The sequence below is a fragment of the Siphateles boraxobius genome, unplaced genomic scaffold (genome assembly GCF_051911475.1).
Source record: "Siphateles boraxobius isolate OS27281-9 unplaced genomic scaffold, OSU_SipBor_1 130, whole genome shotgun sequence".
In the NCBI taxonomy this organism is placed as follows: Eukaryota; Metazoa; Chordata; class Actinopteri; order Cypriniformes; family Leuciscidae; genus Siphateles; species Siphateles boraxobius.
The window spans coordinates 7,861,402-7,882,732 of record NW_027508734.1 but is presented as its reverse complement, the minus strand read 5'-3'; the positions used below and the strand labels follow the sequence as shown (position 1 = coordinate 7,882,732).

Below are 21,331 nucleotides of genomic sequence, written 5' to 3'. Positions count from 1 at the left end.
GAGTTGTGAGTATTTACAGCGTGTTTCTGTATTTGGCTGAATTGCGAGTATTTGCAGTGCGTTTCTGTATTTGGTTGAGTTGTGAGTATTTGCAGTGCGTTTCTGTATTTGGTTGAGTTGTGAGTATTTGCAGTGCGTTTCTGTATTTGGTTGAGTTGAGAGTATTTGAAGCGTGTTTCTGTATTTGGCTGAATTGTGAGTATTTGAAGCGTGTTTCTATATTTGGTTGAGTTGTGAGTATTTGCAGTGCGTTTCTGTATTTGGTTGAGTTGAGAGTATTTGAAGCGTGTTTCTGTATTTGGCTGAATTGTGAGTATTTGAAGCGTGTTTCTGTATTTGGTTGAGTTGTGAGTATTTGCAGTGCGTTTCTGTATTTGGTTGAGTTGAGAGTATTTGGAGCGTGTTTCTGTATTTGGCTGAATTGTGAGTATTTGAAAAGTGTTTTTATATATTTGGTTGAGTTGTTAGTATTTGCTGTGTGTTTCTGTATTTGGTTGAGTTGAGAGTATTTGAAGCGTGTTTCTGTATTTGGCTGAATTGTGAGTATTTGAAGCGTGTTTCTGTATTTGGTTGAGTTGAGAGTATTTGCAGTGCGTTTCTGTATTTAGTTGAGTTGTGAGTATTTGCAGCGTGTTTCTGTATTTGGTTGAGTTGTGAGTCTTTGAAGCATGTTTCTGTATTTGGCTGAATTGTGAGTATTTGCAGTGCGTTTCTGTATTTGGTTGAGTTGTGAGTGTTTGCAGCGTGTTTCTGTATTTGGCTGAATTGCGAGTATTTGCAGTGCGTTACTGTATTTGGTTGAGTTGTGAGTATTTGCAGTGCGTTTCTGTATTTGGTTGAGTTGTGAGTATTTGCAGTGCGTTTCTGTATTTGGTTGCGTTGTCCATCTCAAACAAAAATAGGGAATCATCATTCCGACTAGGCTGGACTTATTTGATTTTGGGAAAAAGTTTACTTTTTTGTATAAAAAATGTTAGAACTACTGATATAAAAGGCTGACACTAACATCATTAACAGGCGTGCTTGGAGCTTCATCATTCTCCTCTCTCCTCCTCATCCTCCTTGGCTTCTCTGGGTCTTCCTTCATCACTTCCTCCCTGTGAGAATAAAAAATAGAATACTGCTTATTCCATCATTCAAAATATAATAATCTCTTGAAAAAAATACAATTTTTTTTTTAAAAAGAGGTTACAATGCAGATGTAGGACATTAAAGGCAAACAAGTCAATCTTTATTGTGAATAAGGATCATCCGCATACTATTCAAATTCTCATTTTGTGTTCCACTGAAGAAATAAATACAATAAAAATATTATAAATATAATAAAACAACATGAGGATGATTAAGGGGATATAAATATATATATAGGATATCTGTGTTGCCAATGTGTGAACAGCTTGTAACGAAACTTAAAAAAGGACCTTCCACAACTTCTTAGGTTGTCTATGAAAGCCTGTAGACTGATTTTTATGTAAAGGACTTGCCGGGAAAATCAAAAGGATGTGACGTTTGCGCTCCCGAGAGCCTCTCTTCCATTCATGACACATGAAGCGAATGAATATTCAATGTCCAGGATAATGCAGAAAGAGCCATTCTGTACTGTAATGTCAATGTGTAATGCAAAGAAAAGGAATTAATTCAAACTAGTGTCACATAGCCAGATCTATATAGTCTATAGTCTCAAATATACTTGTCCCGTGTATTTTACCTGTGCACAAGTGCGAGCACGAGAAATAAGTTGCTGTCTGCAGTTAATTTAATGGCCACCGGAGTCGGTTTCTGAATTCTACATATAGCCCCTTTAAATTACTGAATTTTCATTTCTGGGTGAACTATCCTATGAAAAATCAAACCCTTGTGACAGTTTGCTGAAACATCTATGTATGCCTGCACCTGTGTCTCCAGTACGCCGTTTTGTGCCCACTAAACTCAGGGATGTCCAGCTCATCTCTCTCCCAGGTGCACTGGTCATAGGTCAGATCTCTCCATTTAACCAGGTAGTGGTAGTTGCTCTTTTTATCCATGCTGTGCACACACACACATACACACATACTTTAATCTTCTGACAGTACAAAGTATTAGTATATACAGTATAATATAATAGTTTAACACAAAAATCACACACCTATGATTGATTATCCTGTGAACCATCATCCATTCTGGCTTGATGCCATATCGATAGTACTTCTCCTCCAGAATGGCATATTGAGGGTCTTTGGCCCTCCGCTTTTCACTCTTCCCAGAATCCTCCTCTCCCCCAGAGCCGTAGTCTAGACTGGGCGGCTCGTCCATATCTGTTTTCCTCTGGTAGTTGCGGAACATCACAGAGTGGAAGATCTCAAGCTGAGAAAGGACAGATGGATAAGAGAAAATCTGTACATCGCATAACAGTTATGACTGTCTCACACATCTGTCTCACTCTCACACCTGTAGCTCTGTGATCCAGGTGCAGTGCCAGTAGGACTGTCCCGCCAGCTTCACAAAGAACTCTCTCTCTGGACGACCCTTCATGGGCGGAGGGGGCGGGGCATCGTGGGGTGCGTCTGGGGGTGGAGGGACAGGAACTGGGGGTGGGGGATCACCCCATCGCCAGTGCAGAATTTTTTGCACTCGCCCTTTGATTGGTGGACACTAAAAAACAGACAACAGAAGTTAACAGCCGATTGTGTTAAAAATTTCTGATAGACTGACCATTGATGAATTTGTGATTGTGATATAAATTAAAATCACAAGCTTGTCTTCTTTCCCTAAGTATAAGTTAAACTCAATAACCTAATAATCACACAATAACCACAATAATCAATATCTAAAAACTCAACTGACTTATCTAATCTAAATTCAATTCAATTCAGCTAAACCCATCTCAGTTAACACACCTCTGTTTATCCCAAGTCTTTACTTCTCTTTATATACTGTATATATTATTTTATTGTACGTATTAGGAATACATAAAATGCTAGATTTATATACTGATGCAATTTCTTCCAGTGTTAAAGCTGAATTTTTCAGAATCATTACTTTAGCCTTCGCTGTCAAATGGTCCTTCAGAAATCATTCTAATATGTTTAAGAAACATTTTTATTATTATAAATAAATTTTTTGCTGAATATTTCTGTGGAAACTAATACATTTTTCATCAGGATTCTTTGATGAGAAGAAAGTTCACAAGAATAAAATTTGTTTGAAATAGTAACAATGTAAGAATTGCATACTTGCTGAATAAAAGTACTGTATATAAATTCATATATAATTTATATACATTTCATACATATTTCATTTCACACATAAATTAACAAAATTACAGCTTGAAAATGACAAAAATATTCTGTTCACAAGAGATATTTACCTTGAATTTCTTTCTTTTCTTCACACATCACATGTCTCATATTTCATCTCAAGCATGCTCTTCCCTGACATGTTGTCTCCATGGTAAGCAAGTATAATAACTTTTGGAAAAAACTTTATTAGGAGTCAGTCACCACAACAAAATTGTTTGTTGTGGTGTCTCCACAACTACGGGACATCCCGTAGTAAGTCATTTTTCCACATTAAACAATTAAATGGTTTATGCTTCAACTACCACAGTTTTAGTTTGTAGTTTAAGGTTTAATGTTTGGGTCAGAGAAAAAAACTCCATGAAAGGAAAAAAAAAGACATTTGAAAATCAGCATATATCAATGATGAAGTTATTGTAAAAAGTTTTCAAGACACTTTCAATACAACAACAAAAAAAAAATCAATATTAAGCCATTGGAGATAAAATTGCCAGTCGTTGAGGAACCACGTGTGTAGTGGCAGAGCATTACTCACAGTGCAGCGTGGACAGAGCCACTCTCCGTTGGGGATCTCGGGCAGTGGGGGGTTCAGGCAGTGAATGTGATAGGATGACGGGCAGGAGTCACAGCACAGCAGCTCTCCTCCATCTTTACACACGCGACAGAACTCCATGTGATCATCCTCCTCTTCCTCTCCACCCAGCCCTGCCTCCACATCCCGGACATCGTCACACTCCTCTTCAAAGTCCTCAAAGTCTTCTTCCTTTGCTTCCCACTGGATCCCTTCTTTCTCCTGAAAGATATAGACTTTAATTACAACCCTAGTGAAAATAACCTACACCTAAATGTATTTATGTAAATACAAATACATTAACATATTTACTGACATATCGCTTGAGACTTACTGATATAAAGATTATAACTAAACTTTACTTGGAGCACTCTTTTATTGCACAATGCATATTTCTTAATATTAAGCCTAAAATGTGTTTTAATATTAATATAAGTAAGGGTAGTATGATATCTGTATAATATCAGTCTTTAAATTCAAGATATTTAAAGTGTACTTAAAGTATACTTGCAATAGTTCCACTTTAGCACAATGAAATATATTATATTATATATTACAAAAATAAAAGTATTTCTTTAGTTAGACCACAGCACTACTTCTGGATAAAGTTTATTACAAAATAAGGTGTTCCAATTTAGGTACATAAATATGTAAATGTATTCGTAGTATACTTAGCATAAAATAAATGTATTTCAAATACATTTTAGCATATTTATTTTCCCCTAGGGAATAAATCTAGAAAAGCTCAATGTGAAGATCCTACAGAGAGGAATAACAAACTGAAAACATCCTGTTTGATCTCATACTGTATATGATGAAGGTTTGTTGATGATCTGCTCTTATAAAAATGTGGGAAATATATCAGATGATGTCTGGCTTCACTGAGTCCTTCAGTTTAAAATGGATCTGTGATTCTGTAGGTTTGGGTTGCTGTGACTCACACAGTGAGGGCAGCTCCACTTGCCCTCGGGCGCTTTCTCCAGCTCAGGCTCAAGGCACACCAGGTGGTACGCTCGAGGACAGGTATCACACAGGATGATCTCTCCTCCCTGCTGACACACCTCGCAGTAGTCCTGATGGTCAGTCTCATAGCCATCGCCATCCTCATCACCCAGCACTGAGAAAGAAAGAGAGAGGTACCAGCATTTAAGCGAGCATGTGCACTTCAGTAAGAAGATTTTTAAAGCAATTTTAAATTTTTATTATCGGTGTGCATCTAAACCACGATGGGTGACTATCATTGGTACTTACCCACAGTTCTATGGTAATAAACTAAGAAACCTCTATTGGGGGTGCGATATGAGCAAAATCTTATTTCATGATATAACACATTTTTATTTCACAATAACTATATATCATTTGTCAGTCAGCATAAGTACGCCACTGAGTTCTCATGCACGTCCCACGCTTTATTTTTTTCATTCACGCATATTTCTTTATCACTTTAACGTGTCAATAACTTTAAGTAGTACTGTGCAACGTGGATAAATTTACATGCAGCAATATATAGCGAAATCTTTATATTGTCGCCCTGATATATACCGTCATACCACACAGCCCTAATTGCAGTGAACATTTTTGAATAATTTTGGAGCACAGGGATGAGGAATGATTATAATTTGTATGAAAAGCAAAAAAAAGAAGAAGAAAAATTAGGATTTTTTGGCTTTTTGCTTTATTTATTAAATCAGAGGGTTAAACAGACGCATCGGGTTTTAAGATCCAATACAAAGATGGGGGGGGGGGGGGGGTCTCACCCTTTTTCTTCTTCTTTGCCGGACGACCCCTTTTGTTCTTCTTGACCCGTCCCGAGCTGTCAGATCGGACTGAAGAGCTATGAACGCTGGAGTTCTCCTGCTCAGAGTCGTCCTCATCCACCTCCTCACTCTGCATTACACATACAATCAAACACAACCCTTGCACCCAACACACATTTACGGGGATATGCACCACACACAAACTCTCACCGAACTGCTCTTCTTCCTCTTGTTACCAAGTGCTCCCAGTTTAATGCGCAGAGGAGCCATTTTCTTAGGTTTTGGCTTCTTCTTGTCTGAGACACGAGGACTCTTACTGCGTTTCTTGTAGCCAGGGCCTGCCGATAACCAATAAATGGGCAATATTAAAATTAGATAGCATTTTGTCTGGATAAAAAAAGAATACGCTAAAAAACTAAAAATATATATTTTTAAAATGCCACAAGTTCAATAAGGTGCAGTATAAAAGAGTAATATTATTTCGCTATTAAATATGCAATTATATTAAATATCTTAATAAATTTGTGTTTTATAAGTGAGATTTAAAGTGCCTCTATTATGCTTTTTTGAATTTTACCTTTCATGCAGTGTGTAATAAAAATGTTTGTGAACGTAAAAGGTCTGCAAAGTTTTTAAGATCAAAGTGCACAACAAATAAAGTTATTGTCTCCTAAAAGAAAGAATCGATTCTGAACTGCCGAAACGAGTCGTCAGCAATTCCAGTCTCACTTCCTGTTTGCATAATGCCAGTCTATGGTGTTCATTGGCTGTCTGTGAATAACGTCTACTTTGACCCTCAAACACTGTAGTTGTAGCTGAGACTGGAAGAGTTTGGTTCGTGTTGTTCATGTCGGGAAGACGGTGTTTTCAGCAATTGATACAGAAAATGTGACACCATCGTTACTGTTTGTATGATTACAAGTGCAATGAAAACCTTCGAAGCTGAAATTCAGATATGGTAATGAATATTTTGTTTCCAACACGCGCTGTAAGCGGTCAACCAATCACAACAGACTGGACTGTTTGACCAATCAGAGCAGAGTTGACCAATCAGAACAGACTGGGCTGTCTGACCAATCAGAGCAGAGTAGGCTTTCGGAAAGGATGGGTTTAGAGAGACTGAATCTTTGAGAAATGAGGTGATGTGCAATCTATATTCTGAGAAAATTAAACTTTTTTTTTTACCTTGAATGCATGAAAAATCAATTGTAAGAGACCTCTATAACAAAATTAGGATCCTTTAAAATAGCATAATAGGGGCACTTTACCTTTACAAAGGTCATCTGAATGTAAAAATAGATGAAACGTTTTTAAGATATTGCTATCAATCCTACAAAACCAGAAAATTGTAATGCTGTGTGTTTAGATTACCAAAACCTGTACTGAAACCCATAAAGCTGCCCATGCTTTCTGACCCCTTACCTTTGCCCTCTTTGGTCTTGGCCTTGCGAAGTGGTGGTGGCTGAGGTGGGGGTTCAGGTGAGTTTGATGCTGCCGAGACCTGCTCAGCAACGGCTAATGCGGCGGCGGCGGCTACGGCAGCGACGGCTGCGGCCGAGCCTTTGAACGGATTATTGGTGCTGAACTCACGCCATTTGGCCCCCAGAATGGTCATCATCTTAGACATGGGGATTTTAGGGTTCTTCTTAGCAATCATGGGTCTGCAGGCGATATAATATGTTTAATACAGAAATGTTGCTGCAAAGGAACTACAATGTGTGAAACCCCTGGTGCAAGTCACTACCTCATGAACTGGCTGAAGGCCTTGTAATTGGTTAGTGTGCGGTAGTCTTCTTCTGTGAATGTGTGATCGACATCTTCCAGCCCCCACTCTCTAGCCAGCTGGGCTGATGTTTTCATCTCTACTGGCTGGAAGAGAGGCTTCATCATATGGCTGTCACACTGTGGTTGGGTAATAAACATCTGAACTCCTCTACATGTTAGCTGGATCAGTAATTATGTGTGTGGTACATTACCATGGCCATGCAACAGTTAGAAACACCATGTCACAGTTTGTGCATGTCATTCTTTCATAATTTCTGGATGCAAGTGCGAGAATAACCTCTGTGACGTGCTTGCATATGTGTTTGTGAATGTGTAAAGTTTCTGTCTGTAAAGACCTTATATTGAGGCAAATGTCTTGCATATACAGCACTAACACTCTGCAGATGAAAGCAATTCATATTCTGATACACATTAAATACTAACCGCTATCTAATATTCAACTAATTATTATGAATCTTTGGTAAAATCAAGGGAATTTATCATGGGCTTGAATTCTTTTGAACACCGTTGTTTTGTTGTAGTTGGAAATCAGTGTTAAGATGATTAGTTTTCCTCTGGTAATCTTAGATCCTGTGGAATTTAAGCAAGTTCTCTCACTATAAATGCAAATATTTTAAATAATTATGTAAAATATGATACTTTAATCCTAGATCAGAATTAAAGTGGTCTTGCAACTAGGTAACTTTACTTGATTAAAGGGGTCATGATGTGGATTTTTATTTTATTTTAATATGTTACTTGAGGTTCACTTATAGTGTTAATAAAGTTTATTTTGCTAAATAAATAAACAACTATATATATTATTTTCAATCCTCATTCTAAGCCTCTTTCTCAAATGATCCGTCCTATAAGGCGTGTCAGTAAACGGACACTGTTATCATTGGCTAACGTCATTGCATAAAAACAGTATCAACGCCCACTCACTATTGCATGCTATTGCAAGTGTTTTGAAAACATTATCCACATAAAACCATCATTTACAGACAAAACATTATGAAATCATTTACTTCAGTTTGTGATGCAGCTGCTGTCAGATTCAATACAGTCGCTGCTTAATTTTTGCCTTTAAACAAAATGCTCCGAACAAACATATAATCCTCCGACAGGACGACATTCAAAGAACCATCCACTTGTTTCTGACGCTGGGATCCTTCTGAAGTCTGTACAGAGACGCAAACAAACCTTTAAAGTAGCAAGCGAAAGTTCTTTCACTCGTCTATTAGTCCTGTGTGTGGAGGTCGTCAGAAACTGAACACACATCTGTAAACTGTATCAGTGTAGACAGCGTCCGTGATTATAATGGGTTTATGTTTTTGACGTGACGCTCACATCGAGTGAAGGCAAATGTCAGCCGTTAAGCGACTGAACGCCAGTGGGCGGAGCCTATGGTGTGATGATGTAGAACTATTCATCGATGTAGGCAGGCATATGCAAATGTATTTGATTATGTGACGTCACAGATCCCGCAATATCGAAATGAGCTGTTTTATAGATTAAATAAATGCTTTGTTTATAATGATGAGGACTTTTTAAGCTTAGAAACTTGCAGGATGTTTTAACGCTATACAGACCTATTTTATGTCAAAAGATCAAAGGAATTTTGATTTCTTATGCCATGACCCCTTTAAGTTAATTTGTTAATAAGACTACATTTTCTTCATTAAATAAAGTACGTACACAGAAAAACAAGTTCCATTCCTACTGAACTTTACTTGAGCCAAACAAGTACGTCTACTTTTTTCAGTTTTCATTCTCTAAGTCGAGTAAACTCATTCAATTTTACACTTTATAATAAGCTTGGACACAGAGGAGAATAAGGAAAAACAAAACCTGTAAGAGCAAAGATAACGTGTGACTCAGCATGCATTGCAGAGCAAGAAAAGACAGAGCGCTAATGAATAACCTTTGTGGTCTCTTCGTGTGTGCTGTCCTCATCCTCTTTCTTCTTTTTCTTGGTTTTCTTCTCTTTTTTATCCTTGTGTTTCTTCTTCTTTTTCTTCTCCCCTCCGTAATTACTGGCAGCACTGTCAGAATTCATGGCATAGTCCGGTTCTGAGTCTCTCTCTATGTCACTGTCCTGAAAGAGCCAGAGAAAGTGAGATCAACCTTGAGAACATATCATTGGAGCTGTCAATATACTGCATTCATGTAATACACTTAATTATAAAAACAATAATGTGACAATAGATTTGCGCAATTACTTTTAAATATACACCACGTTTTTTTAAATCAACAAAATTTAAATGAGTCAATGCATCATCAATCCTTTTTCCAAAACGTGTTTTTGTCTTACCCTGATTCACTATGGTAAGCCTATTATAAGTGTTTATATTTTAGACCTGTCGGGATGGTTTTCACAGTATTTTATTGAACAGATAAACAGCCATATAGCTCTAACAGAGTTCATTGTAACGCATTATCTATTGTAAAGGCTCATTTCTATTGTAAAGGCTGGAATGTATTTTCAACGCAGTACCATCGCCATTAATGGGTAAAGCTACAGTAACGTCTTCATCTAGTCAGCTTGAGATCCTTTCCATCTAAACTGGTTATATCTCTTAAGCCTATAGTGAACATTTTATGAGCAGCAGGATAATATCTCTCTCTCTTTTAGTTATGAGGAAGAACCATTTTCATCCACACAGTCACGCAGAGCCAAAGCAAAACCAAAACAATGTTCATCTGCAAAATGCACACAGATTTCTATTTTAACTGTCTGCTAAAGGGGCGAAGAGTTACATAGTGTACCTTTAAATGATTCTCTCATCCACAACTTTGTATTATCTCCATTCAAGGGGCTATTTTCTAAGATTTATATATATATATATATATACATCATGAATTATTGATATAATAAATATATTATTATATATAATATATTGATATATGGTGATTCATAAGGTCTAATTAATCAGCATTTCATGTAATTTGCCTCAAATTTGTAATTTGATTAAAAATCAATTGATGGTTTGCAGATTACTATTAATTAAAACTTTAATGAAAAATGCATTTGAACATGAAGACAGAAAAACACATCAACCACATACTATTTTTTTGCGCTTGCGCGCTTTGGTCATCTTCCCCTCCTTGTCCTTGTCTTTCTTCTTCGTCTCTTTCTTTTTCTTAGGGCCTCGTTTCTTTTTCCCCAGGTTGTCCCTGTCTGATGTCTCACCAATGTCGTCTCCATCATCTAAGTGAGAGAGATGCAGGGAAATGAGGGAACATGGGAGGACTGATGAAAGTAAAGTGACCATAATTCTTTTGCAAACCCTCTGAGGTATCTTTCAAATCATTTCCCACTTCAATTATTGAACAACACGAGCGGTGCATAGACCGAGACTGTCACATAGGAAATAAGTCATTCCACTTATGACTTGAACTAAGCTGTAGTATTTTATGAATTAATCTCACAAACATAATTATCTACATGACCTAATTATGACAGCCGGCTCACATGGAAAGCTATTTACAGAGTGAATTTTAAGATGATGATAAATATTGTATGCGGCACTCCATAAGATTAAAATTTCAGGTCACTGCATGAGCAGAATAAATTACTCTACAGCCACCATGAAATCAAAATTGACAATTCTTATTTTTTTTATGGAATACTGCAGTATTTATTTTAAAAGATTTATCCATGCACATATTTTTTTTATGTGCCCTCATAATCTTTAATTAAAATAACTCACAACCTGTCACTCACATGAGATTGACCAATAGCAAACCACAACCATCAAACTCTCTTAGAATGTGTCTGTGTTGTCAGTTAACCTAAAATTTGCTTCATGAGATAACATCTAAATAAAAAGTGGTTAATATTATATATTCCAAAATAAGGTACCTGTATTATGCTTCCATAAAAGGTGCTTTGACACAGACAACATCTTTCATAAGGGGCAAAGTGGAGTTAAACAGCTGCAATCATGTGACAATTTACAGCAGCCATGTAAAAACGTTGACACGAAACTAAACCAGTCTGTTTTTCATTTTAAGCAGGCAGCTCTGTGTAAAACACACCAACAACTCTTTTAGCCCATTGAACTTAAAAAAACATCTTGGACATAATATTACCAAGTCCAAAGTATAATTTAACATTCCTAATAAACCTGACGACATTAGTTTAGGCTACACCAACGAAAGAGCTTTTTTTAAGGGTCAGATTAGATAGAAATACCTCCTCACGTTAAAAAGTACACCTACTCACTTTTTAGTTTTACACTGCATTATGCAGCTTGTTTTTGTAAATGTAGCACCGTATCTGCACTGTATCATCATCATATCATGTCTGACTAACAGCAGGTAGCGCAGAAGTATCGCCATTGTGCTGCGATCAATGAGTTGGATTTGATAGTGTCTTTGTTGCTGGGGCGCGCGCGCGGGCAGAGCCTTTACCCCCCTGCCAGAGGCGGCAGAAACACACACTCGAGGCTCGGGGATCGAAAGGCCGTGAGCTGAGCTGATGCTCCCCTTTTCGTGAACTCCTGCACCCGGAGTGGGAGACCACCAGATGAACCGCACATGAAGGTCGCGGGGGCGAGACAGGACGCGCGTGCTGCAGCTGACTGACTCACGCGCACTGTGGGAATGCGCGAGACACACACTACACGAGGCCCCAAATATAAAAGTTAGAATTAACTAAACAAGTTATTTTAAAGAAAAATAGTATTTAAAAATATTATTATTTTACCAGTTGTTGTTATTGTTATTATTAAAAAAAAAAAAAAAAGCATTACTCGTCATAATATGTCATGTTTATAAGCTTTGATTGTGCACTATAATATAGCACACTGAACAGTGGAACTTTTGACTCACTATCTCTGTTGTTGTCATGCCATACACATAATAATATAGCGGTTTATTGACATAGTCACAGTCAAATAGCCTGAGGGATGATGACAGAGGACAAACTGTCATGACATTTCGCAAAGTGAAAGCAAAGCAGATCTCTGAACAAGGCGGCAGTGGGTCGGGTCAAGTTTATTTACATTGTCACAATCAAAGCGGTAACAGTTAGTCCTGACACTCGCGCCTCTGAGCCGCATTTAGATCAATGCATTTGCTTGTTATTCTGTATCTGCTTAAGTAAAAATCCGCAACCTTCAGGGTAAAAGAAAACAACAACCGAGATGATGGCAGCTTAATGATCCTTTGTCAGATCACCGTGGGAGATGAAAAAGCACCATCATATGACCAGACCTGATGAATGACACAGACGGGACAGAGAGAGGGGCATCGGTCAACTTTAGCCAAACTCTATGCAACTCTTTGCCGAAATGCACGCGGATAAATAAAGCATTCACAATTCCTAACAGCATCAGAGCATCCATGATGAAGTATGCAGTAGCGCAGATGTCGTAGTTTAAGGGTGATTCGCGTTTTTTTCGATGTGTTTTTGTGCCCCACGCGCGCGGACTGTACGGTACCTGGCGCGGCTCTTGCTGCAGTTTCTCGAGGCGCCGCCGGCGAGTTTATGTCGCTTGCGTTCTCGTCCAGGTCTCCGTCGTCTTCTTCTTCTTCATCAAAATCTCCTCCCTCGGAATTAACCGCCGTGCCCTCATCTTCCTCACAAGAACGGAGAAGAGAGGACATTATATTCCCGCTGGTGACCCCGTTCCGCGAGATCCAAAAGTGTGTTCCGTCCGAATTATGATATTTATTGAATATTCAAATCGACACACAAAAAGTGGGGGGCGTTTAGGAATATTTTACACTACAAGGCAGAGAAACAAAGATGGCCGCCCTTATATTTATTTTTTAACAACCCTCCCCCCCCCCCCAATAAGAAAAATCCCCTTACATAAAAATGGCTGACTATATTATTTCAGAACGCCCCCCCACCTCCTCCTCCTCCTTTTTTCTCTTTCTCTCTCTCTTTCTCTCCTGTTTCCCCTCCCTTCTTAAAAATAATCACACTGTTAATGGAGGGGGGAGTATAGCTGATTGCAACTTGTATTTCAGTTCATTTTTATTGTGTGATCTTTCTCTCTCACTGCTTCGGACTTGCCTGGTATGTAACTGTGTTTTTTCTGAGTAATAACGCAGGCGCGCACTGCCAAGAGGAACACGAATCTAACAAACATGGCCACCTTAATATTCTTTAAAGCCCCCACCTTTGTAAAAACAAATCCACAAAAGAAAAAGAGCTGGATCGAAAGGGCTGATGTGAGGTTGGCTCGAGGGGGAGCGCTGCCGCAGCCATGCCCACACTTACATCATGTTGCATTGCTTAAAAATTAACTATTTGAGGTGAGGATAAAACAAAGCAGGTTGTCAGAGCTGGAAAAGACAGAATAATTATTAGCAAATGGAAATGGCATAGATAGATTATTCCCCATGTTTAGCTGCTGATTTACACTAATAGTTTGCAAAAACAAATATTGCATTCTAAACTGACACTTTTCAAGGATGCATGCCACAAGTTTCCATGCAAAGCTGACCAGCTGATGCACATTTTCATACTTGAAATACCATTTCTTTGATTAAACTTGCAGTTCGTTTTTATACATACATGCACACACACACACACACACACACACACACACACACACACACACACACACACACACACACACACACACACACACACACACACACACACACACACACACACACACACACACACACACACACACACACACACACACATATAGTTTTATATTCTAGATCGGCGGTTCTCGTCCTTTCTGACACTATTGTCAAAGACAATATTTGACGCCCCCAAGATATTTCTGGTACTTCTGCTATATAAAGGAAAAAGCTGCACATAAAAAAAAAATATATAATAATAATTATATATATTATATGTGTGTGTGTTTTTTTACAGAAACTAGTGGCAATATAATTCATTTAATAATTAATATTTATATAAATAGGTGAAATAATTTTTCTAACATTTAATTTTACTATTATAATTACAGTAAATAAAATAATTGCATAACTACAGAAGCAGTTTAAATAAAAAAGCTTTTCAGTTTACATTTTATCATTAATTTTACATGAATTTTCTAGTCATTTGTGAATAGTTTTTTATTTTATTTTTTTTACTCACAAATTGCAATTTCTAGCCATTAAAATATTTTAGAGCTTGACAATAACTAGAAAAATGTATATATGTCATAGAAATGTTCACGACTTTTTAAGATTTTACTAATTCGCATGACTTTTCCAGGTCTACAAATCACACTTAAAATTCCTTAAATATCCAGGTTTTCTAAGACTGTGGGATTTCCAGTTCTTTAGTAAAAATGACAAGTGTTTGGGAAATATATTAAAATAAGAACTGACATCAGCTCACATCTTGAGCTTTAGCTGTTCAGCTTATTTTATTTTAAAGTATATTTGGTCTTATTTTAAATCATTTGAAGTCATCTTTAGGCCCCTGGTTGAAAACCACTGCTCTAGATGTTCTTTCTTGTGCATACGACACAAAGACAAGTAGCAAAAGAAACTGCTTGCCTAAAAGACGCATGTTTGCTGATGTTAATGGAATCACAGAAACGAGTCTCATAAAGTAGTGATTTCATTGATGTGTTTGTTGCATGAAATCAATTCTGTGTACATGCATACATATATAATGCTACTTAATTAAGGTTGAGAGCCCGCTGTGGCCTACAATACAGTAGCTGCTGCATTTCCTCCGAGCAATTACCATGGCAACCACCAGACTTTATGGTTCAAGGGTTTATTATGTAGGCTGACATTCATCTTTTTTATTCTCTTGCACAGCATTTGATTGGATGAAGCCCAGAGAGCTGCAATAAGATAACCATAGACAGAAATCGATAAAGCACTGAACACATGAATAGTTGATGTGGCGTTCTTGCTCAGATGCCTATAAATTTGCTAGCAGTGGATACAAAATTCTAATGAATTATATGCCATTGTTCATATTAATATTAATGCATACGTCTTTAAAGTTCAGTGAGGTCGTCGTTAAAATACAGGCATATGGATGGAGAGAAGAGGTTACACTCTGGGCTTCCGCAGTAAAACTCGTCCTCTTCAGGGATGCCATTTTCACTCAGGGTCTTGCTCATGTCCAAATTTACGCCATTGTGTTTCCAGGTGTAGCTTGATGCATGGGAATTGTAGCGCAAGTATCGCTGGAGAATCTCATCCAAGGTCTCCTCTGAGCATACCTGCATAAAAAAACAACTGCTTATAAGAACTATCTGGCTGCTAAAAATTGCTTCAAATATACGTTTATTTATGAACGGTGTAAATAAATGCAAAGATAAATAAAAGACAGAGGGAAGGGATTTGTCTTAGACAGGCCGAGAGAAAAATATGAAATCTTGTTTCTGCCATGGAATAAAAAAGGTAATTATGACTTTTTGGCCTGGTTTCACAGACAGCGCTTAAATTAAGCCAGGATTAGGTCTTAGTTTTATCAGGACTTAAGTAGCTTTTATAACGTCCTTTAAAAAGAACATAACTGGTGTGAATCTTGAGACAAAACAATGGCACTGACATATATTAAGATGTGTCAGTGCAAGTTGCTTTCAGTTAAAACAGCTCAAACATGCATTTTAATCTGGGACTAGACTTAAAGTCTTGTCTGTGTGTGGTTTATCTCACAATTATGACTCTTGAGAGTTTATATTTCCCAATTCTGAGTTTATATCTAAACTTGGAAAAAAGTCTGAACTGCGAGATATAAACTTACATTTAATCATTTTTTCACATTTAATAAATTTTAGCTAACTGTGATTTGTATTTGTACATTTCTGAAATACATAACTTAGACAGTTACCTCTTATAACAGATCACTCTAAATTGTAATGTAGACACATGTATTTTCTGTAAAGCTGCTTTAAAACTATGTGAGTTTTATAAAAACTCTATAGCCTACAAATAAATGTGAATTGAATTGAATTTCGGACTTTTTCTTGCACTTCCGAGTTTATATGTCCCAATTCTGAGGTTATATCTAAACTCGGAACTGCGAGAAAAGAGCCTGAATTGTGAGAAATAAACTCGGAATTCTGAAAAAAAATATTAATTGTGGGATATAAACTGGGAATTCTGAAAAAGAAAGTCTGAATTGTGAGAAATAAACTCGGAATTCTGAAAAAAATGATGAATTGTGAGATATAAACTGGGAATTCTGAAAAAGAAAGTCTGAATTGTGAGAAACTCGGAATTCTGAAAAAAATGATGAATTGTGAGATATAAACACGGAATTCTGAAAAAGAAAGTCTGAATTGTGAGAAACTCGGAATTCTGAAAAAAAAATGTGAATTGTGAGTTATGAACTCGGAATTCTGAAAAAGAAAGTCTGAATTGTGAGAAATAAACTCGGAATTCTGAAAAAAATTATGAATTGTGAGATATAAACTCGGAATTCTGAAAAAGAAAGTCTGAATTGTGAGAAATAAACTCGGAATTCTGAAAAAAATTATGAATTGTGAGATATAAACTCGGAATTCTGAAAAAGAAAGTCTGAATTGTGAGAAATAAACTCGGAATTCTGAAAAAAATTATGAATTGTGAGATATAAACTCAGAGTTCTGAAAAAAATTATGAATAGTAAGATATAAACTCGGAATTCTGAAAAAGAAAGTCTGAATTGTGAGAAACTCGGAATTCTGAAAAAAAATTATGAATTGTGAGATATAAACTCTGAATTGTACAGGGAAAAAAGATGTTGAACAGTTTACATAACCTCTTATAACTCACAGTTGCGAGTTTATTTTGCATAATTCTGAGAAAAAAAACGAAACTCGCAATTCAATTCTGACTTTTTTTCTGCCACTTCCGAGTTTATATCTCTCAGACAGGAGAGGAAGAAAGAATCTGGACTGAATGAAAACAGACAGATGGTTGTTCAACCCAGAGTTTATATAGCCTGGCTGCTGCTGAAGCATGTAAATAAGCACGGTTAGTCCGAGAGCGCCTGTAATGCCAGAGGCTCAACATTAGGTCCATTTCCCTCAAGCTGGAAAAGGATCAGATGCAAAGAGGGAGGATGAAATCACAAGATGTGGAACTAGAAAGAGAAGAAATCCTGCCCTCCTCAGTTTGCTGCAGCACAGTGCAAGCATGCAATATGACATAAGGAATGTGGTCTGTGGAGTAAAACAGGCATTGTATCAGGAATTCCTGTGATAAAAATCTAGTTTTTAATGTTGTTTATATGTCTATGTGGTAATTCGAATATGCTTTAAAGGTGCATTGTGTAATATTTAGGAGGATCTGTTGGCAGAAATGCAATATCATATACATAACTATGTTTTCAGTGGTGTATAAAGACCTTACTTAATGACCCGTTATGTTTTTATTACCTTGAATGAGCCCTTTCTGTCTACATGTTTCTACAGTAGCTCTAATAGTTTTTCAGCCAGGATAGAACTAATTAGTGAAATCAGCTGGGTTCATCGGTGGAATAAACCTATGGCAGGGCTTTTACTTTCTGACCCCTGAACGTTTCGTCACTATGTTGTTCCTCTTGCAAAAAAGCTAGCTAAAGTCAGCGAATAAAACACTGACACAATGATGAACAAGTAACAATAATATTCGCAATAACATATCGTTTTACTGAATCATTAAGTAAACATAATTTCTTAATTTATCTTTGTAAAGAAACCTCATTGCTGAACTGGCTACTCTCTGCTGTCTCAGACGATGACATATTTTCTTTTCGGCCACCGTAACTTCTGTTGGTTGCATTTCGCAACCTCACCACTCAATGCCGCTAAAAATTACACAGTGCACCTCTAAGACAAACCTTGTGCAAATTCATCAGTCAACACCATTGTTAATTTGCTGAGTATTTTCTCCTTAAAACTGCAGTAAACCAAAGACAGTTTTAAAAACGTGGTTCTCTGCTTCACAAACATGTTGTAACAAATCCGGTCACGAGGGGGGGCGGGCTTTAGCATATCATTAACTATGCTGCCAGCGGGGTCTCAAGAGAAGCCAGGTTATCCCGGTACATTTTACTGTTATAAAAAAATCTAGTAGATTTGGCAATATAGCGGGATTATGTTTATATGATATATATTACAATGTTATGATGAACTATATGCCTTTCTCCACTGACGTTCTAAGTTGTTCAAAGCGTTTCTAAGGATACTGATTTTTAGCTTTCTAAATCGGAGATGGCGAACGTGAACATGGTTTGTGAAACATTAGCAACACATTATTAGCTGTTTGATAACGTAGTCAAGCCAAAGGCTAATCATATTAATTACTGTTATATGTCTGACATTGTAGAGAGCGATACATAAAACGTATCACAATTCTGATACACTGATTTATATAAAAGCCTGTATAATTTCCTCTTCCTCTTCTTCTGAATCAGTTTCTGGTTCAAAAATGGCTAATGTGTTTGAATTAAACTAACATTTCCACTTGCCATTGTGTTGCTTTTACTATAGTAAAGCTGACCGAGTGGATCTCTGAGCTGAGCTGTGTTCCAGTCAACTTCCCTAAGCACTTCCCCTCGGGGGAATCCCTGCCGCCATTTTGAAGTGCGTTCCACTTCGTGAAGTGGACGAGGGAAGTTTATATGGCCAGACCCTCGTTCCCTCGATTTTGACAGAGGGAGCGAGTCTACTTCATATGTACACTTCAGGCAGCTCCATATACCACAATGCAACACGATTGTGACGTCACCGCAGATCTCGTCTAATCACCACCACCACAAACAACTCTATGATATATTAATTATGATTTGTTTTTTAAATTAAAACAACCCAAACACATCTATATACATTTGGATGCTGCATTAAACAAATTCTTAAAGGGCAAACTAATGTAAATAACAAATCAACTCCATAGCTGATTCCAAGTGATCAAGGGCTTAGGACGTTCCAGTTCAGCCCATTGCAGTTCCGCCAGTAGTGGGCACTCGTGCAACGCAAGCAATGACGCACATCCGAGTGAACGAGACGGAGGGAAGTTAGCGAGTGAAGGGCATGACAGTTTTGGACTGGAATGCAGCCCTAGTGTGAGTGAGTGGAGGCGGGGCTAATTTGCATATTAATGATTCCACGTATACTAAATGACGCAAGGGTGTAGAGATACATTCAAGCTATTTTAAAGCATGAAAAAAATATTTTCAGAGGAAAACAATTTTGAAATGTCATTTTAGTCATCAAATATGATTTTGACTACAGGGGGACTTTAAATAATTAATATGCACTTTTTAAGACACAATCCCGAAATCATTTTTGCAGATGAGTCATCATTGTGTGTTTAACATTTTCTGTTTGTTGCAACTAAGAGGTAGTAAGTCTATACTGTGCACTGATGTACTGGGCTACCTCCAGCCTCTGCTCCTGGGAGGTCAGAGTGTTGATAATGCGGATCCAGCGTGTTTTGGCAGAGAGCAGCCCAACCTCATAGCGGTTATCCTTCCACCACGGCTTCCCGAAGTCGTTGGCCCAGTCAGTGCGGGGGCAGGGAGGGGGTATGTGTATAAAGCGCCCCCTAGGGGTGTAGTATGTAATGCAGCCAGTCATCAGGTCAACATGGGTAAGAATCTGAAAAGGGAAAACACCACATTGAGAAGAATATTATACAGTGTATATATATATATATATATATATATATATATATATATATACACACACACACATACACAGTCAAACCAAAAGTTATACAGACACCAGATATAATTTTTGATATTTTACTAGTGGGTGCCGGACACTATAGTTCATTTATGTAAGTGAGGATAGCAAAATAAACTGTGACATATTATACACAAAAATGCTTCATACAGTGGAATACCAGTAAAATTCATAAAAATTTTGGACCAAAAATTATTCCGAGACTTTGACCTGACCATGTTTTGTTTAAGTGTTTTTTCTTTAATGGCTAATGTGACCTTTTTACACCACAGCCTGAACAAAATTGAAGTATAAATAAAAATAAGAAGTATTGCTTCGTAATTTGTTGACCTAAATTGGTGTTATCTAATTTTGTACTTAGATTTAACAGCTGACAGCTATTCAACATAATTCATCTGTGAGACAGTCTAACAGAAGGATGGCCAAAACCAGTGAAATATCAACTGATTTGATAACTCTGAGTTCTTGTCATATTTTATAGCAATTTTCTAAACTATAGCGAATGAACTGTGATAGTGTGAGAAATGTGGAAGGTGTCTGAATAAATTTTGGTTTGACTGTATCAGTCCCATAATCTTGTTATAAAAATGTTTTGTCATTAAGAAGATTGACATAGAGTGACAAAAAGAGAAGAAATAACTAAAGAAAAGACATTTTGTATGTCTCTATAGGAGTTATTTTCTGTACAGTTCTTGTTTTTGCCAGATGACATGAATGAAAATATTATATTTTCATTAAGTTTTGTGTGGCTTACGTCCTTTGTCTTAGGGTCAAACCAGTTACTGATGTCCTTTCCTGCACACTCTGTAATAGGTTTCAATAACACATCACCTGTCATTTTAGAGAGAGAGAGAGAGAATTGTATGTCTTTTTGATATACTGCTTTGAATTAATGGTTAATAAATGTAATAAATGCCAAATAGTTATTTCTTTTTTAATGATACTGTACTAGTTGCTTACCTTTATATTCCTCCAGCAGTGGCGTCAGATCGTACACTTTGCCCAAATACGAAACCCATATATCTTTGACAGTGTTGTGAAGGGACACCTCAATCGGCGTGAAATACTTTGGGCGACGCATTTTAACCAACCTAATATTTTATAGAGATAAAACGGTTTACTCGATTTAGTAGTAACGTTATTCAGGGACTGTAAAAGCAAGTTGTTGTTACATCGTTGCGAAGCGGACACGGAAGCGCGCACAAGCCCCCTGGTTACTGTGGTAACTGATGCATTGAGGAGCGCGCAAGAGTGCTAACCTACGGAAGCCCAGAACCTCAAAGATAGAAAAGTAACGCTATTTTTTCATTATTTGCTATTATTCATAACCTGTATGAGAGACTGCACGTTTTGAACGCTTATATATTC

The 21,331-nt window shown here is 37.3% G+C and overlaps 2 protein-coding genes across 10 annotated transcripts in view; both read right to left on the bottom strand.

The window, feature by feature from the left end:
* chd3 (chromodomain helicase DNA binding protein 3) overlaps positions 1 to 13,263 on the bottom strand; it is a 66,779-nt gene extending 53,516 nt beyond the window's left edge. For 4 of the 9 annotated variants that reach the window (XM_077227654.1, XM_077227655.1, XM_077227650.1 and 1 more), the window contains exons 1-13: positions 12,815 to 13,263; positions 10,436 to 10,578; positions 9,292 to 9,465; positions 7,348 to 7,472; positions 7,026 to 7,264; positions 5,814 to 5,941; positions 5,604 to 5,733; positions 4,788 to 4,963; positions 3,811 to 4,068; positions 2,428 to 2,631; positions 2,126 to 2,343; positions 1,894 to 2,025; positions 1,007 to 1,097 (exon numbers count right to left, since the gene is read on the bottom strand). In XM_077227654.1, the coding sequence (XP_077083769.1) occupies positions 1,007 to 1,097; positions 1,894 to 2,025; positions 2,126 to 2,343; positions 2,428 to 2,631; positions 3,811 to 4,068; positions 4,788 to 4,963; positions 5,604 to 5,733; positions 5,814 to 5,941; positions 7,026 to 7,264; positions 7,348 to 7,472; positions 9,292 to 9,465; positions 10,436 to 10,578; positions 12,815 to 12,980 (2,184 nt within the window). In that variant the 5' untranslated portion in view covers positions 12,981 to 13,263. Of the gene's footprint in view, positions 1 to 1,006; positions 1,098 to 1,893; positions 2,026 to 2,125; positions 2,344 to 2,427; positions 2,632 to 3,810; positions 4,069 to 4,787; positions 4,964 to 5,603; positions 5,734 to 5,813; positions 5,942 to 7,025; positions 7,265 to 7,347; positions 7,506 to 9,291; positions 9,466 to 10,435; positions 10,579 to 11,595; positions 11,721 to 12,814 lie in introns of those variants that run through there. The other 5 variants (XM_077227652.1, XM_077227653.1, XM_077227648.1 and 2 more) reach the window with 2 other exon arrangements.
* A 1,425-nt stretch (positions 13,264 to 14,688) lies between these two features.
* Positions 14,689 to 21,184, bottom strand: cyb5d1 (cytochrome b5 domain containing 1). Its single transcript, XM_077227242.1, has 4 exons — positions 20,924 to 21,184; positions 20,718 to 20,794; positions 19,658 to 19,876; positions 14,689 to 15,529 (listed from the first exon to the last, which is right to left on the bottom strand). The coding sequence occupies exons 1-4, from the start codon at positions 21,042 to 21,044 to the stop codon at positions 15,302 to 15,304; spliced, it is 645 nt and encodes a 214-aa protein (XP_077083357.1). The 5' UTR covers positions 21,045 to 21,184; the 3' UTR covers positions 14,689 to 15,301.
* Positions 21,185 to 21,331: the final 147 nt, after the last annotated feature.